Source organism: Lonchura striata, chromosome Z (assembly GCF_050655825.1).
Source record: "Lonchura striata isolate lonStrDom1 chromosome Z, ASM5065582v1, whole genome shotgun sequence".
Taxonomy (NCBI): Eukaryota; Metazoa; Chordata; class Aves; order Passeriformes; family Estrildidae; genus Lonchura; species Lonchura striata.
In genome coordinates, this window is record NC_140740.1 from 51,901,572 (window position 1) to 51,920,591 (window position 19,020).

Below are 19,020 nucleotides of genomic sequence, written 5' to 3' on the forward strand. Positions count from 1 at the left end.
TTGGCATGTCGGCTCCCTCAGAAGCAGCCGAGGCATTTCAGAAATGGCACTGCAGGGCATGGCCATGCATGTGTGCTACAGCTCTCAGTTCACATGCGCTCCCGTAGAGCTGCAAGTGTGGATGTCTATATGACAAGAGTTTGTGTGGCTTGGTTCAAGGCTTGAGGCTCAGCTCTCTTCTGAAAAGAACCTTGGGCTGCCCTCTCAGGAGGTGGGGTATCTCAGAGGCTGCTGAGAGGCCCATGGGAGACAGCCCAGAGGTGGAGCTGGAGCTGCTGTGCAGAGGAGAGGAGAGCAGTGGAGAGGGATGTGCATGAGGAGCTCAGTGGTTCCTCTTCACCACTCCAAAGGGAAGAGCATTGTCTTGGGACAGTCTCTACTACCTGAGCCAGAAGTATAAGAAGCCCTCCAAAACCCCAGTGTCCAGACATGCCTACAAGCATCTCTCTGGCAATTGCTGCTGTCAATATCCTTCCCACACACTGCAGGCAAGAGTCAGCCTGAAAGCTGGGCCGTGATTCTGGACAACAGCTTTGCTGCACTCACATGGCCAGCTTTGGCTGTAACTGGCCGAGCTGGAGCAGGCATGGGGAAAGGCTTGCAGGACCACAGTGAATCTGGCTTGTGAGCCCAGGACAGCAGTTCCCTGGCACGCAGGTTTCTTGCAGTACCTTGCTTTCTTCACCTGAGACAGGCACTCTGTCACTTCTTTCTACCTGGGAGGCCATGTTATTCACACTTCTGCATTCCGTCACTGGAAGTTGAGCAGGAAATGCCCAGGTCTGTATTGCCTCAGTCCTAATCTCCCTGAACCAAAAGTTAAGTCCCAAAACAGCAGTTAAGGAGCCACACACAACCTGCACCTGCTGCACTCAAACAGAAGCCCGGAGCACACTTCCTGAGCTTTCTTCCACCTTTGGCTTTTTTCCCATAGGGAGTGGGAAAAGACTGTTGTTTTTATCATAATTATACCTGGAGCCCTGAGGCTGCCAGCAGGAGTGCCTCTGCTGCACGTTACGCCCTCCTAGTTGGACTGTCTGGACATTCCCTCTAAGTGGGCACAGCAGCAGGCAGGTCCTTGGGGAGATGGACAAGTAGGGCAAAACCAACAATACAGGGGGGAAAGGAGCAACCCATTGGTAATAAAATATGCTATAACTATAACAAATTGGGGCAGGCCGGGTGGGGGGGGAGGAGGGCTTATGAAACTGACTACTAGGACTGAATGACAGGGAAAAACACCCACCGCAACACTGCACTGCAGTGCAAGTTTCTCACAGCTCCTCTCACAGCCCCAGCCCTGCTGCCAGCTCTGTGCATTCTACCCCAACTGAAACAGCCGCAACAGGCAAAAATGTACTGCTCTTGAAAATACATTCATTTATTTGTCACTATCACTAAAATAATCCTCGTCCCCTAATATAAAGTATCACTATCGCTATCACTAAATGTATCACTACCACTACAATTATCACTACCGCTATCGCTATTTCTCATTATCACTATCACTATACGTAATCAGAGTCCTCTCATTGAAAGCGTTCCTGCTGGTACTGGTAGCAGCGGCACCAGGATGGTGAGGGCTGAGGTGAGTCCAGGGAAATCCAGTGGTCCCGTGAAGAGGCACCGCCAGCCAGAGCACAGAAGGAACACGTGGGCAGAGGCGAGGAGTCTGCGCCCATGTTCTTGTACAGCTGGGCAAGCTCTGCTGCAAAGACCTCAGGAAACAGGGGGCAGCTGTCCCTGAACCTGGTGGCTTGGCCTCTCTCGCCGCTTCCTGGTCCTTCTCTTGACTCTGTTTCACCTCTAGGGACACCACGGCTTTCCCAGGAAGAGTCCCAGTCCTGTCCTGTTGCCTCTATGTCTTCCTGGCTCCTGCTGTAGAAACAGATTTCCAAGAACACTCCTCAGAGATATAAATTTGGAGCACAGTTAAGAGGATTGCACTGCAGTGGTTTCCACAGAGCCCTGCTAGGAGCTGCCAGGGCACTCCAGCATGCTGCAAACACTTCATTGCAATGGCAGCAATGAATAACTCACGTGTTTCCCTTCAGCAGCGGGTACATGATTATGTACCGAACCGCTGCCCCAAGCAGAAACAAAGCAGAGGTTGCTACTGTCCCTAGGATGTAGTACTTGCTCAGGTCACGGTGTCCAGCAGTCTTGGCTTTTTGCACAGCAGCTGACCCTGGCAGGAGAAAAGACAATGTGAGAGACAATGTCTGTACTCTGCACTAGCGATAATGCCACAGTGTGCTTCAGATGCCCAAGGTTTATTGTTTTCAGAGATCTGTTCCTCTGGCTCTGGTGTCTCAGCACCAGGGTACAAGAGGGATCCCATAAAGTTCTCATGGAGAAGAGCCCGGTGTGTGCCTGGGAGCAGCTGCACCAGCACAGTTCCCGTCTCTTCTTCCAAGCTGCAGGCCAAGGCTGGGCACTGGGCACCGGCAGGACATCCCTGGAGAGCACTGCAGGGATATAACAGAAATGCTGCTCTTCTTCCAAGAAGGCATCCCGAGCACTCACCTGAATATTCCTCATGTTGAGCAGGTGTGCTGGTGTCCTGTATTGGTTCTTTTTCTTCATCTGAACCTGGCACGCTGACATCTTCTTCCTTAGGGAAGGTCTCCGGCATAGTCTCAGAATCCGTCTCTTCAGAAAAAACATTGGACACTTTAAGCAGCAGCCACTGCCCCTTACCACAAGCACAGTATCATGGCCCGGGCATTCTGGCAGGTGTCAGTGAGGAGCCAACTGTCCCCAAAGACAAGAGGAATTGACAGCTGGATTTTCGTCAATGCAACAAGAAATGCAGATCCAAAACACCCAAGACTTAGTCAACCAAATGACCCACAGAAGGAATATCTTCAGGTTCACGAAAACTCACACTGGGGTCCAGCTTCAACCCATCCCCCGAGCCTGAGGTTTGGCAGGGGCAGCCAAGATTTTGTGGGATATCATTACTGTCTCCATGCTGTGCTGAGTGTGAGGTGAACACAAATTCAGCACAGGCTTTTTCCCCACATCTGGGTGCCAGTGTCCGCACACAGCAGCTGTGGCCACTAATGGCACAACTGCAGCAGCAGCTGGAGATTACCCTGGCAATCAATCTGGAAGCACAACTGGGAGCAGACCCTGTGCTGGCCCATCTCTATGGCTCACTCCAGGAGGTGTGACATGGAGTGTCGCTGCAGCAAGACTCGGACTGAGCGCTTCTGGCTGTCCAGGATACAGCACATCCCTCCAGGAACCAAAAGCTCAGCTTCCCAGGTGCCAGGCTTAACAGAGTGGGATATACTAACCAGACGGGACTTCATCCAAGGCTGGCAGGACCTCCTCTGGAAATTCTGGGAATCCTTCAGGGAATTCTTCAGGAACCTTGTCATAATTCTGCCCTATGATAGATTTAAAAAAGGATGTTATAGCCATGAAGGTGTATTTCTCACAAATAACAAGGGGGAAAAGGAGTGCTGATTCTTATGAAGGCAGTAGAGACAGGCTACTCAATCTTGAGGTACCAGCTGGGAATCAGCATGGCATCTGGCTCCAGCTCAGGGGCTGAAAGAGATCTCTCTGTGTCCACACCTACAGCGAAATCCGCAGGAGAAGTTAGCATTGCGTGCACTGCCCTCATGCTCACACCTCAAGGCCTGGATGTGGAAGGTACTGAGAGGGCACGCTCAGGCAGGTGTGCATCCTCACAGCTGCAGGGGAGTCTGGCTGCCCTTGGGACACTGAGCTGGCAGCTCTCACATGAAGTGAAAAGCCATGGCATGCTCACAGGACCTGTGGGGGGCCTCAGCCCTGGAGCCTGGCCAGGAGGCTGGATAACCTGAGCTGAGTGATGGATAACCATTGCTGAGTGATGGTAACAAGAGTTTGAGTGATGGTAAGCAGTGCTGAGTGATGGACAACCAGAACAGACTGAAGGATAATCCATTCTGAGGTTCTGGACCTGAACTGCCTCTTCCCACCTCCTCGCTCCTTAGCAACCTCTCTCCATGCTGCACCCTAAAGCAGATGCAGCCACTCACACCTCCCCTGGTGTGTCTGCCCCACTGCCCACACCACGGTGGCTTCCTGGCTCAGCCAGCCCTAGTCCTGGCCCCACTGCCTCCAGCCAAAGCTATGTGCTGGCCCCTGCCTGCCTACCTGCTCCCTGCCCAGGTGTTGGAGCACTCCAGGCATTCTGGGCTTGCGGGACCAGGAGAAAGAGGAGCAGGAGGTAGTGGCTCAGCACCATGATTCTGCTGCTCCTGATGCTGCTGCTGCTGCTGCTGCTGCAGTGTTGCCCAGAGCGAGCACTGAAGAGCACAGTGGGGCTCTGGAAGCTCACATCAAACAGGGCTCTGTGAGCTCATAATGAAGTCTGTGAACTGCCCAATGAATGCTCACATTGCCTGTGAATTCCTGGACCCGCCCTCTATTGATTTTCCTTATTCTGCTTAGGAATGGAAGGAGCAAAATGGAGAAGGGTTGATGAATTCTGGGAGGCAGCACTGTGCCTGGGAATGCAGAGGCACTCAGGTCCTATTTCTCTGAAATCCCCATCAGTAGCCCTGTATGAAGGCTGCTGTAAAAACGCCAGATGCAAGTGTCTTTCTTTGGTAATTGATTTGTCTGACAGCATTCTGGCAGGAAACCTGCTTTTCCCATTACTTCTGCTACAGTTTCATGACCTTTGATGGCAGCACTTCTTCCATCCTCCACTGTCACGCAAACATGGACGTGCAGTGCTCGTGCTTCTCCCAGGTTAACATGGTTTATTTCCTTACCACTTCCAAGCCTACTCAAAGCTCTCTTAAGGAGCCCCGCTAACTCCTGAGCCAAGATCCTTTTTCCCTTGGAGGCAGATGGAGCCCATGTGCCAGCATCAGGCCTGGTGTCCCGTAGAGTAACCCACAGCCAAAGCGCCACAGTTCTGCTGGGCACACCAGGGTGCCAGGTATTCACCTCTGGAACCTCCCTGCGTCTGGGTCACTGCAGGTGGCAGACGTAAATGCCACATGTGCCCCAGATCCCTCAAGCAGTCATCCAGAGGCCCTGAGCTCCCTCTTGCTTGTCCTTGGACACCACGTGGTAATGCCATGGGAGATAGACAAAGCTATCATTTCCTGCAGATAAGAGCTAACACAGCTAGCCTTTAGCTGAGCAGCTAAAGTTTCTGGGTAGGAAATCATTAGGACTTATATGTGCCACACACAGAATCTCTTGGAAAGCCTTAGAGAGCACCTTTGGTATAATTACCCCTGAAGCACCAGTGAACCCCCAGGTGCTTAGACCTGCAAGCGCTGAGGCACTGAAAGATTTCCACCCCTTTAGGGTGTCCCTCCAAGGCTCCTAAGCAGTCTCCAGCTGACAAGCTGCATAACCTCGGCCAATGCCACCCTCTGGAATCAAGCACAGATCGCGGCCCACCTTGAAGGCAGCGGCACATAAGGAGCAGAGGGCCGTACCAGGCTGGAGGGTGTCTTGGTGACATGTCCCAGCCAGAAGCCGGGCAGGCTGCCCAGCTGGCTCGGCGTTGGGTCCCAGTGCCATCTCGGGCCCTCCATTGCTGCCCGAGGGGAGGCACAGGTGAACACTGCCCTTCTGTGCTCCTCAAGTGGCTCTAGAGCCAGTCTCTCCCTGAGCGCGCTCGGCGGCATTGTGCTGCCCGGCGGCTCGTCACCAGCTGTGGGACCAGTGTCCCCAGAGCACCTGTGGTGCTGCTGAAGCCGCCAGCCGCGTGTGGCACGGCACGGAGGCAGCGCTGCCCGCGGCCTCCTCGCCCCCCGCCGCCGCCATTTCGCAGGGGCCGTGAGGGGCGGGCACGGGGCTGTGGGGCTGTGCCGGCCCCGCTGCCCGGGCCGCGGCTCCGGCTGCTGCCGCTGGCTCGGAGCGTCCCCGCTCCGGCCCGAGGGCCGAGGCGCCTGTGCCGGGCCCCATTCGCCGCTGTCGTGCCGCTGCAGGAGAGCTGCCCGCCGTGTCCCGGCTGCAGAGAACGGCCGCCGGGGCAGCTCGCCTGGCCGTCGGAGCTGAGGCTGGCACAGGGGGCCGAGCCACGAAATAAAGACAGAAGAGACAGGCCAGCGAGCAGAACGGAGAGACGACGAGAGCAACAGGGGGGCAGGGAACGGGAGCAGAGCTGCGGGAAGGGGCAGCAGGGACAGAGGAAGAGCCGCACAACGAGCAGGAGGGAGCAGGAGAGAACGAAGTCTGGGCTGGGGCAGGACCGAGACTGTTGAAGGAGCTTTGGAGGGACAGGAAGAGAGAGGGGGACTGGGAAAGAACACGGATAGAGTGAGAAAGCAAGGGACTGGTACCTGGACAGAGCAACACACAAGGAGAAACTCATGGCCAGATTTTGCTGCAGCCCACAATCCAGAAGTGTTTTCCTGCTGCAGTGGCATGTTGCCACGTTGGCATGTCGGCTCCCTCAGAAGCAGCCGAGGCATTTCAGAAATGGCACTGCAGGGCATGGCCATGTGTGCTACATGTGTGCTACAGCTCTCAGTTCACATGCGCTCCCGTAGAGCTGCAAGTGTGGATGTCTATATGACAAGAGTTTGTGTGGCTTGGTTCAAGGCTTGAGGCTCAGCTCTCTTCTGAAAAGAACCTTGGGCTGCCCTCTCAGGAGGTGGGGTATCTCAGAGGCTGCTGAGAGGCCCATGGGAGACAGCCCAGAGGTGGAGCTGGAGCTGCTGTGCAGAGGAGAGGAGAGCAGTGGAGAGGGATGTGCATGAGGAGCTCAGTGGTTCCTCTTCACCACTCCAAAGGGAAGAGCATTGTCTTGGGACAGTCTCTACTACCTGAGCCAGAAGTATAAGAAGCCCTCCAAAACCCCAGTGTCCAGACATGCCTACAAGCATCTCTCTGGCAATTGCTGCTGTCAATATCCTTCCCACACACTGCAGGCAAGAGTCAGCCTGAAAGCTGGGCCGTGATCCTGGACAACAGCTTTGCTGCACTCACACGGCCAGCTTTGGCTGCAACTGGCCGAGCTGGAGCAGGCATGGGGAAAGGCTTGCAGGACCACAGTGAATCTGGCTTGTGAGCCCAGGACAGCAGTTTCCTGGCACGCAGGTTTCTTGCAGTACCTTGCTTTCTTCACCGGAGACAGGCACTCTGTCACTTCTTTCCACCTGGGAGGCCATGTTCTTCACACTTCTACATTCCGTCACTGGAAGTTGAGCAGGAAATGCCCAGGTCTGTATTGCCTCAGTCCTAATCTCCCTGAACCAAAAGTTAAGTCCCAAAACAGCAGTTAAGGAGCCACACACAACCTGCACCTGCTGCACTCAAACAGAAGCCCGGAGCACACTTCCTGAGCTTTCTTCCACCTTTGGCTTTTTTCCCATAGGGAGTGGGAAAAGACTGTTGTTTTTATCATAATTATACCTGGAGCCCTGAGGGTGTGTCATGGTTTGACACTGGCAGAATTCCAGTGCCCCCATGACAATGTGATCCCTCCCTTGAATGCTGTGAAGTGGAATCTAGAATAGAGCAAAGCAGGCCCAAGCTTAATAACAGGAAAAAAAACTTTATTAAACTACTACTACTAAAGAAAAGAGAAAACTAAAGAAGGGAAAAAAAAAAACACACAAAGATCAAATGAAAACTTTGCAAAACATTCCTCCCCCCACCACCCAACTCCAACAAACCACAGTGAGACACAATCCGGACCCCAATCAGGTTTCCACCCTCCAAACAATCAATACTCAGTCCATCGAGGGAACAGAGTCTCTCCTGTGCCACAGACCCCCCAAGAAACACAGCTCCACATCTAGTGTTTCCATGTCACACATGGCACCGCCCGGAGAAAAAGTTTGCCATGGTGACCCTTCTCCTTTCCATGCACAGTGCTCTCACCACTAAATGCATGGACAGACTGCCTTTAGGATTTTTTCCTTTCAAGGATGCCCTGCCAAAAGGGGAGAAAACAACAGTTCAGTTTTTCATTGTTTGGGACCACAGTCCCCCCCCATTTTCCCCTGGGGCCGAGGGCTCCTGAACAGAGATCTTCTTCTCTTCTCTTTCCAGGGCAAGGGGGCTCCACCACAAACCCCCTAACCTTTTCTCTGTTCACTCCAATTTTGTCTTTTTCCCAGCTGAAGCAGGTCTCTTGACTCACTGGCATCCTCCCAAAACACAGTCCCTCTTGAAGGAGAAGATTGGTTCAGGTTGTGGCTAACACGGAAAATCCAGCCAAAAGCCACTCCTTGTCCCCCTCCCCTCTAGAATTCCTCCTTCCAACATCCCAGGGTCCAAGGTGTCCCTCTTCCTCTCTTTCAAACCGAGGAGGGGAAAGGAAAATTCACAAAGCTTTCATTTCTCAAGAAAGGGTTCAAAGTCCGAACTCCCAGGGATGGCTCGATGCCCGGACATCCAGCAACTCCCACACAACTGGGCACCTTGCCACTCCCCCCGCTCCTCCTTCCTCGCGGTGGAATTGCTACCAGGACAGGACCGCCGCCGTCTCTTTGTCTCTCCCCCTCGGGTGAGAAACCGGGTGGGGGGGGGGGGGGAAATGGAGACATCCCAGATTTCTGCCACCTTTCCATCTACAGGGGCCAGCCCAGTTCCAGTCCTTCCACCACCCTTGGGGCCTACCTTTCAGGCCCTGGGGGCTTCCCCTCCCCCACCCAGCTCGTGGCTGGGCGGGGGAGGTTTGCACTGCACGCTGACCGGAACCAAAGAGAGCGAGTTCCCCTGGGAATTCTGCTTTCAACCCCTCTGTGTTCTCAGAGGCGTGTCTACTTTCAATTGGTCAATATCTAAATTGACCTCTTCCTTCCGGAAAAAATTCTCTTTCCGTGTCAAACCACGACAGGGTGCCAGCAGGAGTGCCTCTGCTGCACGTTACGCCCTCCTAGCTGGACTGTCTGGACATTCCCTCTAAGTGGGCACAGCAGCAGGCAGGTCCTTGGGGAGATGGACAAGTAGGGCAAAACCAACAATACAGGGGGAAAAGGAGCAACCCATTGGTAATAAAATATGCTATAACTATAACAAATTGGGGCGGGCCGGGTGGGGGGGGAGGAGGGCTTATGAAACTGACTACTAGGACTGAATGACAGGGAAAAACACCCACCGCAACACTGCACTGCTGCCGCGCTCCCTCCCCAGATCTGCCCCGGCTAGCTGTCCGATGGGGCGAGAGGGGCAAATGAAGCACCCTCCGCTGGACCCAGCTGGGCTTTGGAGAGTGCTCCGTGGGTTGGCGCAGCGCTGCTGAACTCCGTGGCGGTGAGAAAAAGAGAGACTCCTGCTAGGGTACGTCCAAAATTTATTGTAGCCCAACCGGGGCTAACAACATCCGAACTGTCCTGCTAACAAGAGCAACTGCAGGGTGCTTGCAGCAGTTTATGAACTGAGAGGGAGGGGAAACAGTCAGCCAATAGGAGTGAAATGGAGAGTGGCTCTTGCATGGGGTGATGTACATGGGAACCTATGAAGGATAGACGTAGGCGGGGCCCCAGGCCCCTGCCCAATCACCCTGCACCCAGGATAGAAGCTTCTAGGTGTCTGGGAGGGGATACTGAGTGACTGACAGGGCGCCTGGGAGGGGCAAGGGAGTGGCTAGGCACTTTAGGGGAGGATTGACACATGGGGTAGGGCGGGAAAACTAGGGACAAACCAAGTAGAACATGGGGGTACATCGGAACAAACCATTACATAATAAAACTTATAATAACACAACTCCACACACTGCAGTGCAAGTTTCTCACAGCTCCTCTCACAGCCCCAGCCCTGCTGCCAGCTCTGTGCATTCTACCCCAACTGAAACAGCCGCAACAGGCAAAAATGTACTGCTCTTGAAAATACATTCATTTATTTGTCACTATCACTAAAATAATCCTCGTCCCCTAATATAAAGTATCACTATCGCTATCACTAAATGTATCACTACCACTACAATTATCACTACCGCTATCGCTATTTCTCATTATCACTATCACTATACGTATTCAGAGTCGTCAAATATCAAGTGTTCCTGCTGGTACTGGTAGCAGCGGCACCAGGATGGTGTGGGCTGAGGTGAGTCCAGGGAAATCCAGTGGTCCCGTGAAGAGGCACCGCCAGCCAGAGCACAGAAGGAACACGTGGGCAGAGGCGAGGAGTCTGCGCCCATGTTCTTGTACAGCTGGGCAAGCTCAGCTGCAAAGACCTCAGGAAACAGGGGGCAGCTGTCCCTGAACCTGGTGGCTTGGCCTCTCTCGCCGCTTCCTGGTCCTTCTCTTGACTCTGTTTCACCACTAGGGACACCACGGCTTTCCCAGGAAGAGTCCCAGTCCTGTCCTGTTGCCTCTTTGTCTTCCTGGCTCCTGCTGTAGAAACAGATTTCCAAGAACACTCCTCAGAGATATAAATTTGGAGCACAGTTAGAGGATTGCACTGCAGTGGTTTCCACAGAGCCCTGCTAGGAGCTGCCAGGGCACTCCAGCATGGTGCAAACACTTCATTGCCAATGGCAGCAATGAATAACTCACATGTTTCCCTTCGGCAGGCGGTACATGATTATGTACCGAACCGCTGCCCCAAGCAGAAACAAAGTTGAGGCTGCTACTGTCCCTAGGATGTAGTACTTGCTCGGGTCACGGTGTCCAAAAGTCTTGGCTTTTTGCACAACAGCTGACCCTGGCAGGAGAAAAGGCAATGCGAGAGACAATGTGTGTACTCTGCACTAGCGATAATGCCACAGTGTGCTTCAGATGCCCAAGGTTTATTGTCTTCAGAGATCTTTTCCTCTGGCTCTGGTGTCTCAGCACCAGGGTACAAGAGGGATGCCATAAAGTTCTCATGGAGAAGAGCCCAGTGTGTGCCTGGGAGCAGCTGCACCAGCACAGTTCCCATCCCTTCTTCCAAGCTGCAGGCCAAGGCTGGGCACTGGGCACCGGCAGGACATCCCTGGAGAGCACCGCAGGGATATAACAGAAATGCTGCTCTTCTTCCAAGACAGCATCCCTAGCACTCACCTGAATACTCCTCACGCTTAGGAAGCGTTCTGGTGTCCTGTATTGGTTCTCTTTCTTCATCTGAACCTGGCATGCTGACAACTTCTTTCTTAGGGAAGGTCTCCGGCATAGTCTCAGAATCCGTCTCTTCAGAAAAAACATTGGACACTTTAAGCAGCAGCCACTGCCCCTTACCACAAGCACAGTATCATGGCCCGGGCATTCTGGCAGGTGTCAGTGAGGAGCCAGCTGTCCCCAAAGACAAGAGGAATTGACAGCTGGATTTTCGTCAATGCAACAAGAAATGCAGATCCAAAACACCCAAGACTTAGTCAACCAAATGACCCACAGAAGGAATATCTTCAGGTTCACGAAAACTCACACTGGGGTCCAGCTTCAACCCATCCCCCTGAGCCTGAGGTTTGGCAGGGGCAGCCAAGATTTTGTGGGATATCATTACTGTCTCCATGCTGTGCTGAGTGTGAGGTGAACACAAATTCAGCACAGGCTTTTTCCCCACATCTGGGTGCCAGTGTCCGCACACAGCAGCTGTGGCCACTAACGGTACAACTGCAGCAGCAGCTGGAGATTACCCTGGCAATCAATCTGGAAGCACAACTGGGAGCAGACCCTGTGCTGGCCCATCTCTATGGCTCACTCCAGGAGGTGTGACATGGAGTGTCGCTGCAGGAAGACTTGGACTGAGCGCTTCTGGTTGTCCAGGATACAGCACATCCCTCCAGGAACCAAAAGCTCAGCTTCCCAGGTGCCAGGCTTAACAGAGTGGGATATACTAACCAGACGGGACTTCATCCAAGGCTGGCAGGACCTCCTCTGGAAATTCTGGGAATCCTTCAGGGAATTCTTCAGGAACCTTGCCATAATTCTGTCCTATGATCAATTTATAAAAGGATGTTATAGCCATGAAGGTGTATTTCTCATGAATAACAAAGGGGGAAAAGGAGTGCTGATTCTTATGAAGGCAGTAGAGACTGGCTACTCACGCTTGAGGTACCAGCTGGGAATCAGCATGGCATCTGGCTCCAGCTCAGGGGCTGAAAGAGCTCTCTCTGTGTCCACACCTACAGCAAAATCCGCAGGAGAAGTTAGCATTGCGTGCACTGCCCTCATGCTCACACCTCAAGGCCTGGATGTGGAAGGTACTGACAGGGCACGCTCAGGCAGGTGTGCATCCTCACAGCTGCAGGGGGGTCTGGCTGCCCTTGGGACACTGAGCTGGCAGCTCTCACATGAAGTGAAAAGCCATGGCATGCTCACAGGACCTGTGGGGGGCCTCAGCCCTGGAGCCTGGCCAGGAGGCTGGATAACCTGAGCTGAGTGATGGATAACCATTGCTGAGTGATGGTAACAAGAGCTTGAGTGATGGTAACCAGTGCTGAGTGATGGACAACTAGAACAGACTGAAGGATAATCTATTCTGAGGTTCTGGACCTGAACTGCCTCTTCCCACCTCATCGCTCCTTAGCAACCTCTCTCCATGCTGCACCCTAAAGCAGATGCAGCCACTCACACCTCCCCTGGTGTGTCTGCCCCACTGCCCACACCACGGTGGCTTCCTGGCTCAGCCAGCCCTAGTCCTGGCCCCACTGCCTCCAGCCAAAGCTATGTGCTGGCCCCTGCCTGCCTACCTGCTCCCTGCCCAGGTGTTGGAGCACTCCAGGCATTCTGGGCTTGCGGGACCAGGAGAAAGAGGAGCAGGAGGTAGTGGCTCAGCACCATGATTCTGCTGCTCCTGACGCTGCTGCTGCTGCTGCTGCTGCAGTGTTGCCCAGAGCGAGCACTGAAGAGCACAGTGGGGCTCTGGAAGCTCGCATCAAACAGGGCTCTGTGAGCTCATAATGAAGTCTGTGAACTGCCCAATGAATGCCCACATTGCCTGTGAATTCCTGGACCTGCCCTCTATTGATTTTCCTTATTCTGCTTAGGAATGGAAGGAGCAAAATGGAGAAGGGTTGATGAATTCTGGGAGGCAGCACTGTGCCTGGGAATGCAGAGGCACTCAGGTCCTATTTCTCTGAAATCCCCATCAGTAGCCCTGTATGAAGGCTGCTGTAAAAACGCCAAATGCAAGTGTCTTTCTTTGGTAATTGATTTGTCTGACAGCATTCTGGCAGGAAACCTGCTTTTCCCATTACTTCTGCTACAGTTTCATGACCTTTGATGGCAGCACTTCTTCCATCCTCCACTGTCACGCAAACATGGACGTGCAGTGCTCGTGCTTCTCCCAGGTTAACATGGTTTATTTCCTTACCACTTCCAAGCCTACTCAAAGCTCTCTTAAGGAGCCCCGCTAACTCCTGAGCCAAGATCCTTTTTCCCTTGGAGGCAGATGGAGCCCATGTGCCAGCATCAGGCCTGGTGTCCCGTAGAGTAACCCACAGTCAAAGCGCCACACTTCTGCTGGGCACACCAGGGTGCCAGGTATTCACCTCTGGAACCTCCCTGCGTCTGGGTCACTGCAGGTGGCAGACGTAAATGCCACATGTGCCCCAGATCCCTCAAGCAGTCATCCAGAGGCCCTGAGCTCCCTCTTGCTTGTCCTTGGACACCACGTGGTAATGCCATGGGAGATACACAAAGCTATCATTTCCTGCAGATAAGAGTTAACACAGCTAGCCTTTAACTGAGCAGCTAAAGTTTCTGGGTAGGAAACATTTATGACTTAACATGCTCCAGGCACAGAATCTCTTGGAAAGCCTTAGAGAGCACCTTTGGTATAATTACCCCTGAAGCACCAGTGAACCCCCAGGTGCTTAGACCTGCAAGCGCTGAGGCACTGAAAGATTTCCACCCCTTTAGGGTGTCCCTCCAAGGCTCCTAAGCAGTCTCCAGCTGACAAGCTGCATAACCTCGGCCAATGCCACCCTCTGGAATCAAGCACAGATCGCGGCCCACCTTGAAGGCAGCGGCACATAAGGAGCAGAGGGCCGTACCAGGCTGGAGGGTGTCTTGGTGACATGTCCCAGCCAGAAGCCGGGCAGGCTGCCCAGCTGGCTCGGCGTTGGGTCCCAGTGCCATCTCGGGCCCTCCATTGCTGCCCGAGGGGAGGCACAGGTGAACACTGCCCTTCTGTGCTCCTCAAGTGGCTCTAGAGCCAGTCTCTCCCTGAGCGCGCTCGGCGGCATTGTGCTGCCCGGCGGCTCGTCACCAGCTGTGGGACCAGTGTCCCCAGAGCACCTGTGGTGCTGCTGAAGCCGCCAGCCGCGTGTGGCACGGCACGGAGGCAGCGCTGCCCGCGGCCTCCTCGCCCCCCGCCGCCGCCATTTCGCAGGGGCCGTGAGGGGCGGGCACGGGGCTGTGGGGCTGTGCCGGCCCCGCTGCCCGGGCCGCGGCTCCGGCTGCTGCCGCTGGCTCGGAGCGTCCCCGCTCCGGCCCGAGGGCCGAGGCGCCTGTGCCGGGCCCCATTCGCCGCTGTCGTGCCGCTGCAGGAGAGCTGCCCGCCGTGTCCCGGCTGCAGAGAACGGCCGCCGGGGCAGCTCGCCTGGCCGTCGGAGCTGAGGCTGGCACAGGGGGCCGAGCCACGAAATAAAGACAGAAGAGACAGGCCAGCGAGCAGAACGGAGAGACGACGAGAGCAACAGGGGGGCAGGGAACGGGAGCAGAGCTGCGGGAAGGGGCAGCAGGGACAGAGGAAGAGCCGCACAACGAGCAGGAGGGAGCAGGAGAGAACGAAGTCTGGGCTGGGGCAGGACCGAGACTGTTGAAGGAGCTTTGGAGGGACAGGAAGAGAGAGGGGGACTGGGAAAGAACACGGATAGAGTGAGAAAGCAAGGGACTGGTACCTGGACAGAGCAACACACAAGGAGAAACTCATGGCCAGATTTTGCTGCAGCCCACAATCCAGAAGTGTTTTCCTGCTGCAGTGGCATGTTGCCACGTTGGCATGTCGGCTCCCTCAGAAGCAGCCGAGGCATTTCAGAAATGGCACTGCAGGGCATGGCCATGTGTGCTACATGTGTGCTACAGCTCTCAGTTCACATGCGCTCCCGTAGAGCTGCAAGTGTGGATGTCTATATGACAAGAGTTTGTGTGGCTTGGTTCAAGGCTTGAGGCTCAGCTCTCTTCTGAAAAGAACCTTGGGCTGCCCTCTCAGGAGGTGGGGTATCTCAGAGGCTGCTGAGAGGCCCATGGGAGACAGCCCAGAGGTGGAGCTGGAGCTGCTGTGCAGAGGAGAGGAGAGCAGTGGAGAGGGATGTGCATGAGGAGCTCAGTGGTTCCTCTTCACCACTCCAAAGGGAAGAGCATTGTCTTGGGACAGTCTCTACTACCTGAGCCAGAAGTATAAGAAGCCCTCCAAAACCCCAGTGTCCAGACATGCCTACAAGCATCTCTCTGGCAATTGCTGCTGTCAATATCCTTCCCACACACTGCAGGCAAGAGTCAGCCTGAAAGCTGGGCCGTGATCCTGGACAACAGCTTTGCTGCACTCACACGGCCAGCTTTGGCTGCAACTGGCCGAGCTGGAGCAGGCATGGGGAAAGGCTTGCAGGACCACAGTGAATCTGGCTTGTGAGCCCAGGACAGCAGTTTCCTGGCATGCAGGTTTCTTGCAGTACCTTGCTTTCTTCACCGGAGACAGGCACTCTGTCACTTCTTTCCACCTGGGAGGCCATGTTCTTCACACTTCTACATTCCGTCACTGGAAGTTGAGCAGGAAATGCCCAGGTCTGTATTGCCTCAGTCCTAATCTCCCTGAACCAAAAGTTAAGTCCCAAAACAGCAGTTAAGGAGCCACACACAACCTGCACCTGCTGCACTCAAACAGAAGCCCGGAGCACACTTCCTGAGCTTTCTTCCACCTTTGGCTTTTTTCCCATAGGGAGTGGGAAAAGACTGTTGTTTTTATCATAATTATACCTGGAGCCCTGAGGCTGCCAGCAGGAGTGCCTCTGCTGCACGTTACGCCCTCCTAGTTGGACTGTCTGGACATTCCCTCTAAGTGGGCACAGCAGCAGGCAGGTCCTTGGGGAGATGGACAAGTAGGGCAAAACCAACAATACAGGGGGGAAAGGAGCAACCCATTGGTAATAAAATATGCTATAACTATAACAAATTGGGGCAGGCCGGGTGGGGGGGGAGGAGGGCGTATGAAACTGACTACTAGGACTGAATGACAGGGAAAAACACCCACCGCAACACTGCACTGCAGTGCAAGTTTCTCACAGCTCCTCTCACAGCCCCAGCCCTGCTGCCAGCTCTGTGCATTCTACCCCAACTGAAACAGCCGCAACAGGCAAAAATGTACTGCTCTTGAAAATACATTTATTTATTTGTCACTATCACTAAAATAATCCTCGTCCCCTAATATAAAGTATCACTATCGCTATCACTAAATGTATCACTACCACTACAATTATCACTACCGCTATCGCTATTTCTCATTATCACTATCACTATACGTAATCAGAGTCCTCTCATTGAAAGCGTTCCTGCTGGTACTGGTAGCAGCGGCACCAGGATGGTGTGGGCTGAGGTGAGTCCAGGGAAATCCAGTGGTCCCGTGAAGAGGCACTGCCAGCCAGAGCACAGAAGGAACACGTGGGCAGAGGCGAGGAGTCTGCGCCCATGTTCTTGTACAGCTGGGCAAGCTCTGCTGCAAAGACCTCAGGAAACAGGGGGCAGCTGTCCCTGAACCTGGTGGCTTGGCCTCTCTCGCCGCTTCCTGGTCCTTCTCTTGACTCTGTTTCACCTCTAAGGACATCACGGCTTTCCCAGGAAGAGTCCCAGTCCTGTCCTGTTGCCTCTATGTCTTCCTGGCTCCTGCTGTAGAAACAGATTTCCAAGAACACTCCTCAGAGATATAAATTTGGAGCACAGTTAAGAGGATTGCACTGCAGTGGTTTCCACAGAGCCCTGCTAGGAGCTGCCAGGGCACTCCAGCATGCTGCAAACACTTCATTGCCAATGGCAGCAATGAATAACTCACATGTTTCCCTTCGGCAGGTGGTACAGGGTTGTGTACCAAACTGCTGCCCCAAGCAGAAACAAAGTTGAGGCTGCTACTGTCCCTAGGATGTAGTACTTGCTCAGGTCACAGTGTCCAGCAGTCTTGGTGTTTTGCACAGCAGCTGACCCTGGCAGGAGAAAAGACAATGTGAGAGACAATGTCTGTACTCTGCACTAGCGATAATGCCACAGTGTGCTTCAGATGCCCAAGGTTTATTGTCTTCAGAGATCTGTTCCTCTGGCTCTGGTGTCTCAGCACCAGGGTACAGGAGGGATGCCATAAAGTTCTCATGGAGAAGAGCCCGCTGTGTGCCTGGGAGCAGCTGCACCAGCACACTTCCCGTCTCTTCTTCCAAGCTGCAGGCCAAGGCTGGGCACTGGGCACCGGCAGGACATCCCTGGAGAGCACCACAGGGATATAACAGAAATGCTGCTCTTCTTCCAAGACAGCATCCCTAGCACTCACCTGAATAGTCCTCATGTTGAGCAGGTGTGCTGGTGTCCTGTATTGGTTCTCTTTCTTCATCTGAACCTGGCATGCTGACATCTTCTTCCTTAGGGAAGGTCTCCGGCATAGTCTCAGAATCCGTCTCTTCAGAAAAAACATTGGACACTTTAAGCAGCAGCCACTGCCCCTTACCACAAGCACAGTATCATGGCCCGGGCATTCTGGCAGGTGTCAGTGAGGAGCCCGCTGTCCCCAAAGACAAGAGGAATTGACAGCTGGATTTTCGTCAATGCAACAAGAAATGCAGATCCAAAACACCCAAGACTTAGTCAACCAAATGACCCACAGAAGGAATATCTTCAGGTTCACGAAAACTCACACTGGGGTTCCAGCTTCAACCCATCCCCCGAGCCTGAGGTTTGGCAGGGGCAGCCAAGATTTTGTGGGATATCATTACTGTCTCCATGCTGTGCTGAGTGTGAGGTCAACACAAATTCAGCACAGGTTTCTTCCCCACATCTCGTTGCCAAGGTCCGCACACAGCAGCTGTGGCCAATAATGGTACAACTGCAGCAGCAGCTGGAGATTACCCTGGCAATCAATCTGGAAGCACAACTGGGAGCAGACCCTGTGCTGGCCCATCTCTATGGCTCACTCCAGGAGGTGTGACATGGAGTGTCCCTGCAGCAAGACTTGGACTGAGCGCTTCTGGTTGTCCAGGATACAGCACATCCCTCCAGGAACCAAAAGCTCAGCTTCCCAGGTGCCAGGCTTAACAGAGTGGGATATACTAACCAAACGGGACTTCATCCAAGGCTGGCAGGACCTCCTCTGGAAATTCTGGGAATCCTTCGGGGAATTCTTCAGGAACCTTGTCATAATTCTGCCCTATGATAGATTTATAAAAGGATGTTATAGCCATGAAGGTGCATTTCTCACGAATAACAAGGGGGAAAAGGAGTGCTGATTCTTATGAAGGCAGTAGAGACTGGCTACTCACGCTTGAGGTACCAGCTGGGAATCAGCATGGCATCTGGCTCCAGCTCAGGGGCTGAAAGAGATCTCTCTGTGTCCACACCTACAGCAAAATCCGCACGAGAAGTTAGCATTGCGTGCACCGCCCTCATGCTCACACCTCAAGGCCTGGATGTGGAAGGTACTGAGAGGGCACGCTCAGGCAGGTGTGCATCCTCACAGCTGCAGGGGGGTCTGGCTGCCCTTGGGACACTGAGCTGGCAGCTCTCACATGAAGTGAAAAGCCATGGCATGCTCACAGGACCTGTGGGGGGCCTCAGCCCTGGAGCCTGGCCAGGAGGCTGGATAACCTGAGCTGAGTGATGGATAACCATTGCTGAGTGATGGTAACAAGAGTTTGAGTGATGGTAAGCAGTGCTGAGTGATGGACAACCAGAACAGACTGAAGGATAATCCATTCTGAGGTTCTGGACCTGAACTGCCTCTTCCCACCTCCTCGCTCCTTAGCAACCTCTCTCCATGCTGCACCCTAAAGCAGATGCAGCCACTCACACCTCCCCTGGTGTGTCTGCCCCACTGCCCACACCACGGTGGCTTCCTGGCTCAGCCAGCCCTAGTCCTGGCCCCACTGCCTCCAGCCAAAGCTATGTGCTGGCCCCTGCCTGCCTACCTGCTCCCTGCCCAGGTGTTGGA

The 19,020-nt window shown here is 54.0% G+C and overlaps 2 protein-coding genes across 2 annotated transcripts; both read right to left on the reverse strand.

The window, feature by feature from the left end:
- Window positions 1–1,366: 1,366 nt before the first annotated feature.
- On the reverse strand, window positions 1,367–6,963 carry LOC146763823 (uncharacterized). The gene is made up of 4 exons (XM_085566941.1): window positions 3,303–6,963; window positions 2,527–2,652; window positions 2,041–2,188; window positions 1,367–1,878 (listed from the first exon to the last, which is right to left on the reverse strand). The coding sequence occupies exons 1-4, from the start codon at window positions 3,427–3,429 to the stop codon at window positions 1,530–1,532; spliced, it is 750 nt and encodes a 249-aa protein (XP_085423067.1). The 5' UTR covers window positions 3,430–6,963; the 3' UTR covers window positions 1,367–1,529.
- A 543-nt stretch (window positions 6,964–7,506) lies between these two features.
- Window positions 7,507–18,479, reverse strand: LOC146763824 (uncharacterized). Its single transcript, XM_085568109.1, has 6 exons — window positions 18,353–18,479; window positions 18,148–18,240; window positions 17,371–17,496; window positions 11,942–17,032; window positions 11,736–11,828; window positions 7,507–11,084 (listed from the first exon to the last, which is right to left on the reverse strand). Exons 1-4 carry the CDS (start codon window positions 18,477–18,479, stop codon window positions 16,881–16,883), a joined length of 498 nt encoding a protein of 165 aa, XP_085424235.1. The 3' UTR covers window positions 7,507–11,084; window positions 11,736–11,828; window positions 11,942–16,880.
- Window positions 18,480–19,020: the final 541 nt, after the last annotated feature.

What these genes read in the sequence shown, in the direction of transcription:
- LOC146763823 (XM_085566941.1), bottom strand. Translation starts at nt 3,429, where the DNA reads ATGGCTATAACATCCTTTTTTAAATCTATCATAGGGCAGAATTATGAC. An exon ending in TCAACATGAGGAATATTCAG is followed by an intron (nt 2,189 to 2,526) that starts GTGAGTGCTCGG and finishes TTCTCCTGCCAG; the next exon opens with GGTCAGCTGCTGTGCAAAAA. An exon ending in CCGCTGCTGAAGGGAAACAC is followed by an intron (nt 1,879 to 2,040) that starts GTGAGTTATTCA and finishes CTGTTTCTACAG; the next exon opens with CAGGAGCCAGGAAGACATAG.
- LOC146763824 (XM_085568109.1), bottom strand. Translation starts at nt 18,479, where the DNA reads ATGAGGGCGGTGCACGCAATGCTAACTTCTCGTGCGGATTTTGCTGTA. An exon ending in CTTGGATGAAGTCCCGTTTG is followed by an intron (nt 17,497 to 18,147) that starts GTTAGTATATCC and finishes TTTTTTCTGAAG; the next exon opens with AGACGGATTCTGAGACTATG. An exon ending in TCAACATGAGGACTATTCAG is followed by an intron (nt 17,033 to 17,370) that starts GTGAGTGCTAGG and finishes TTCTCCTGCCAG; the next exon opens with GGTCAGCTGCTGTGCAAAAC.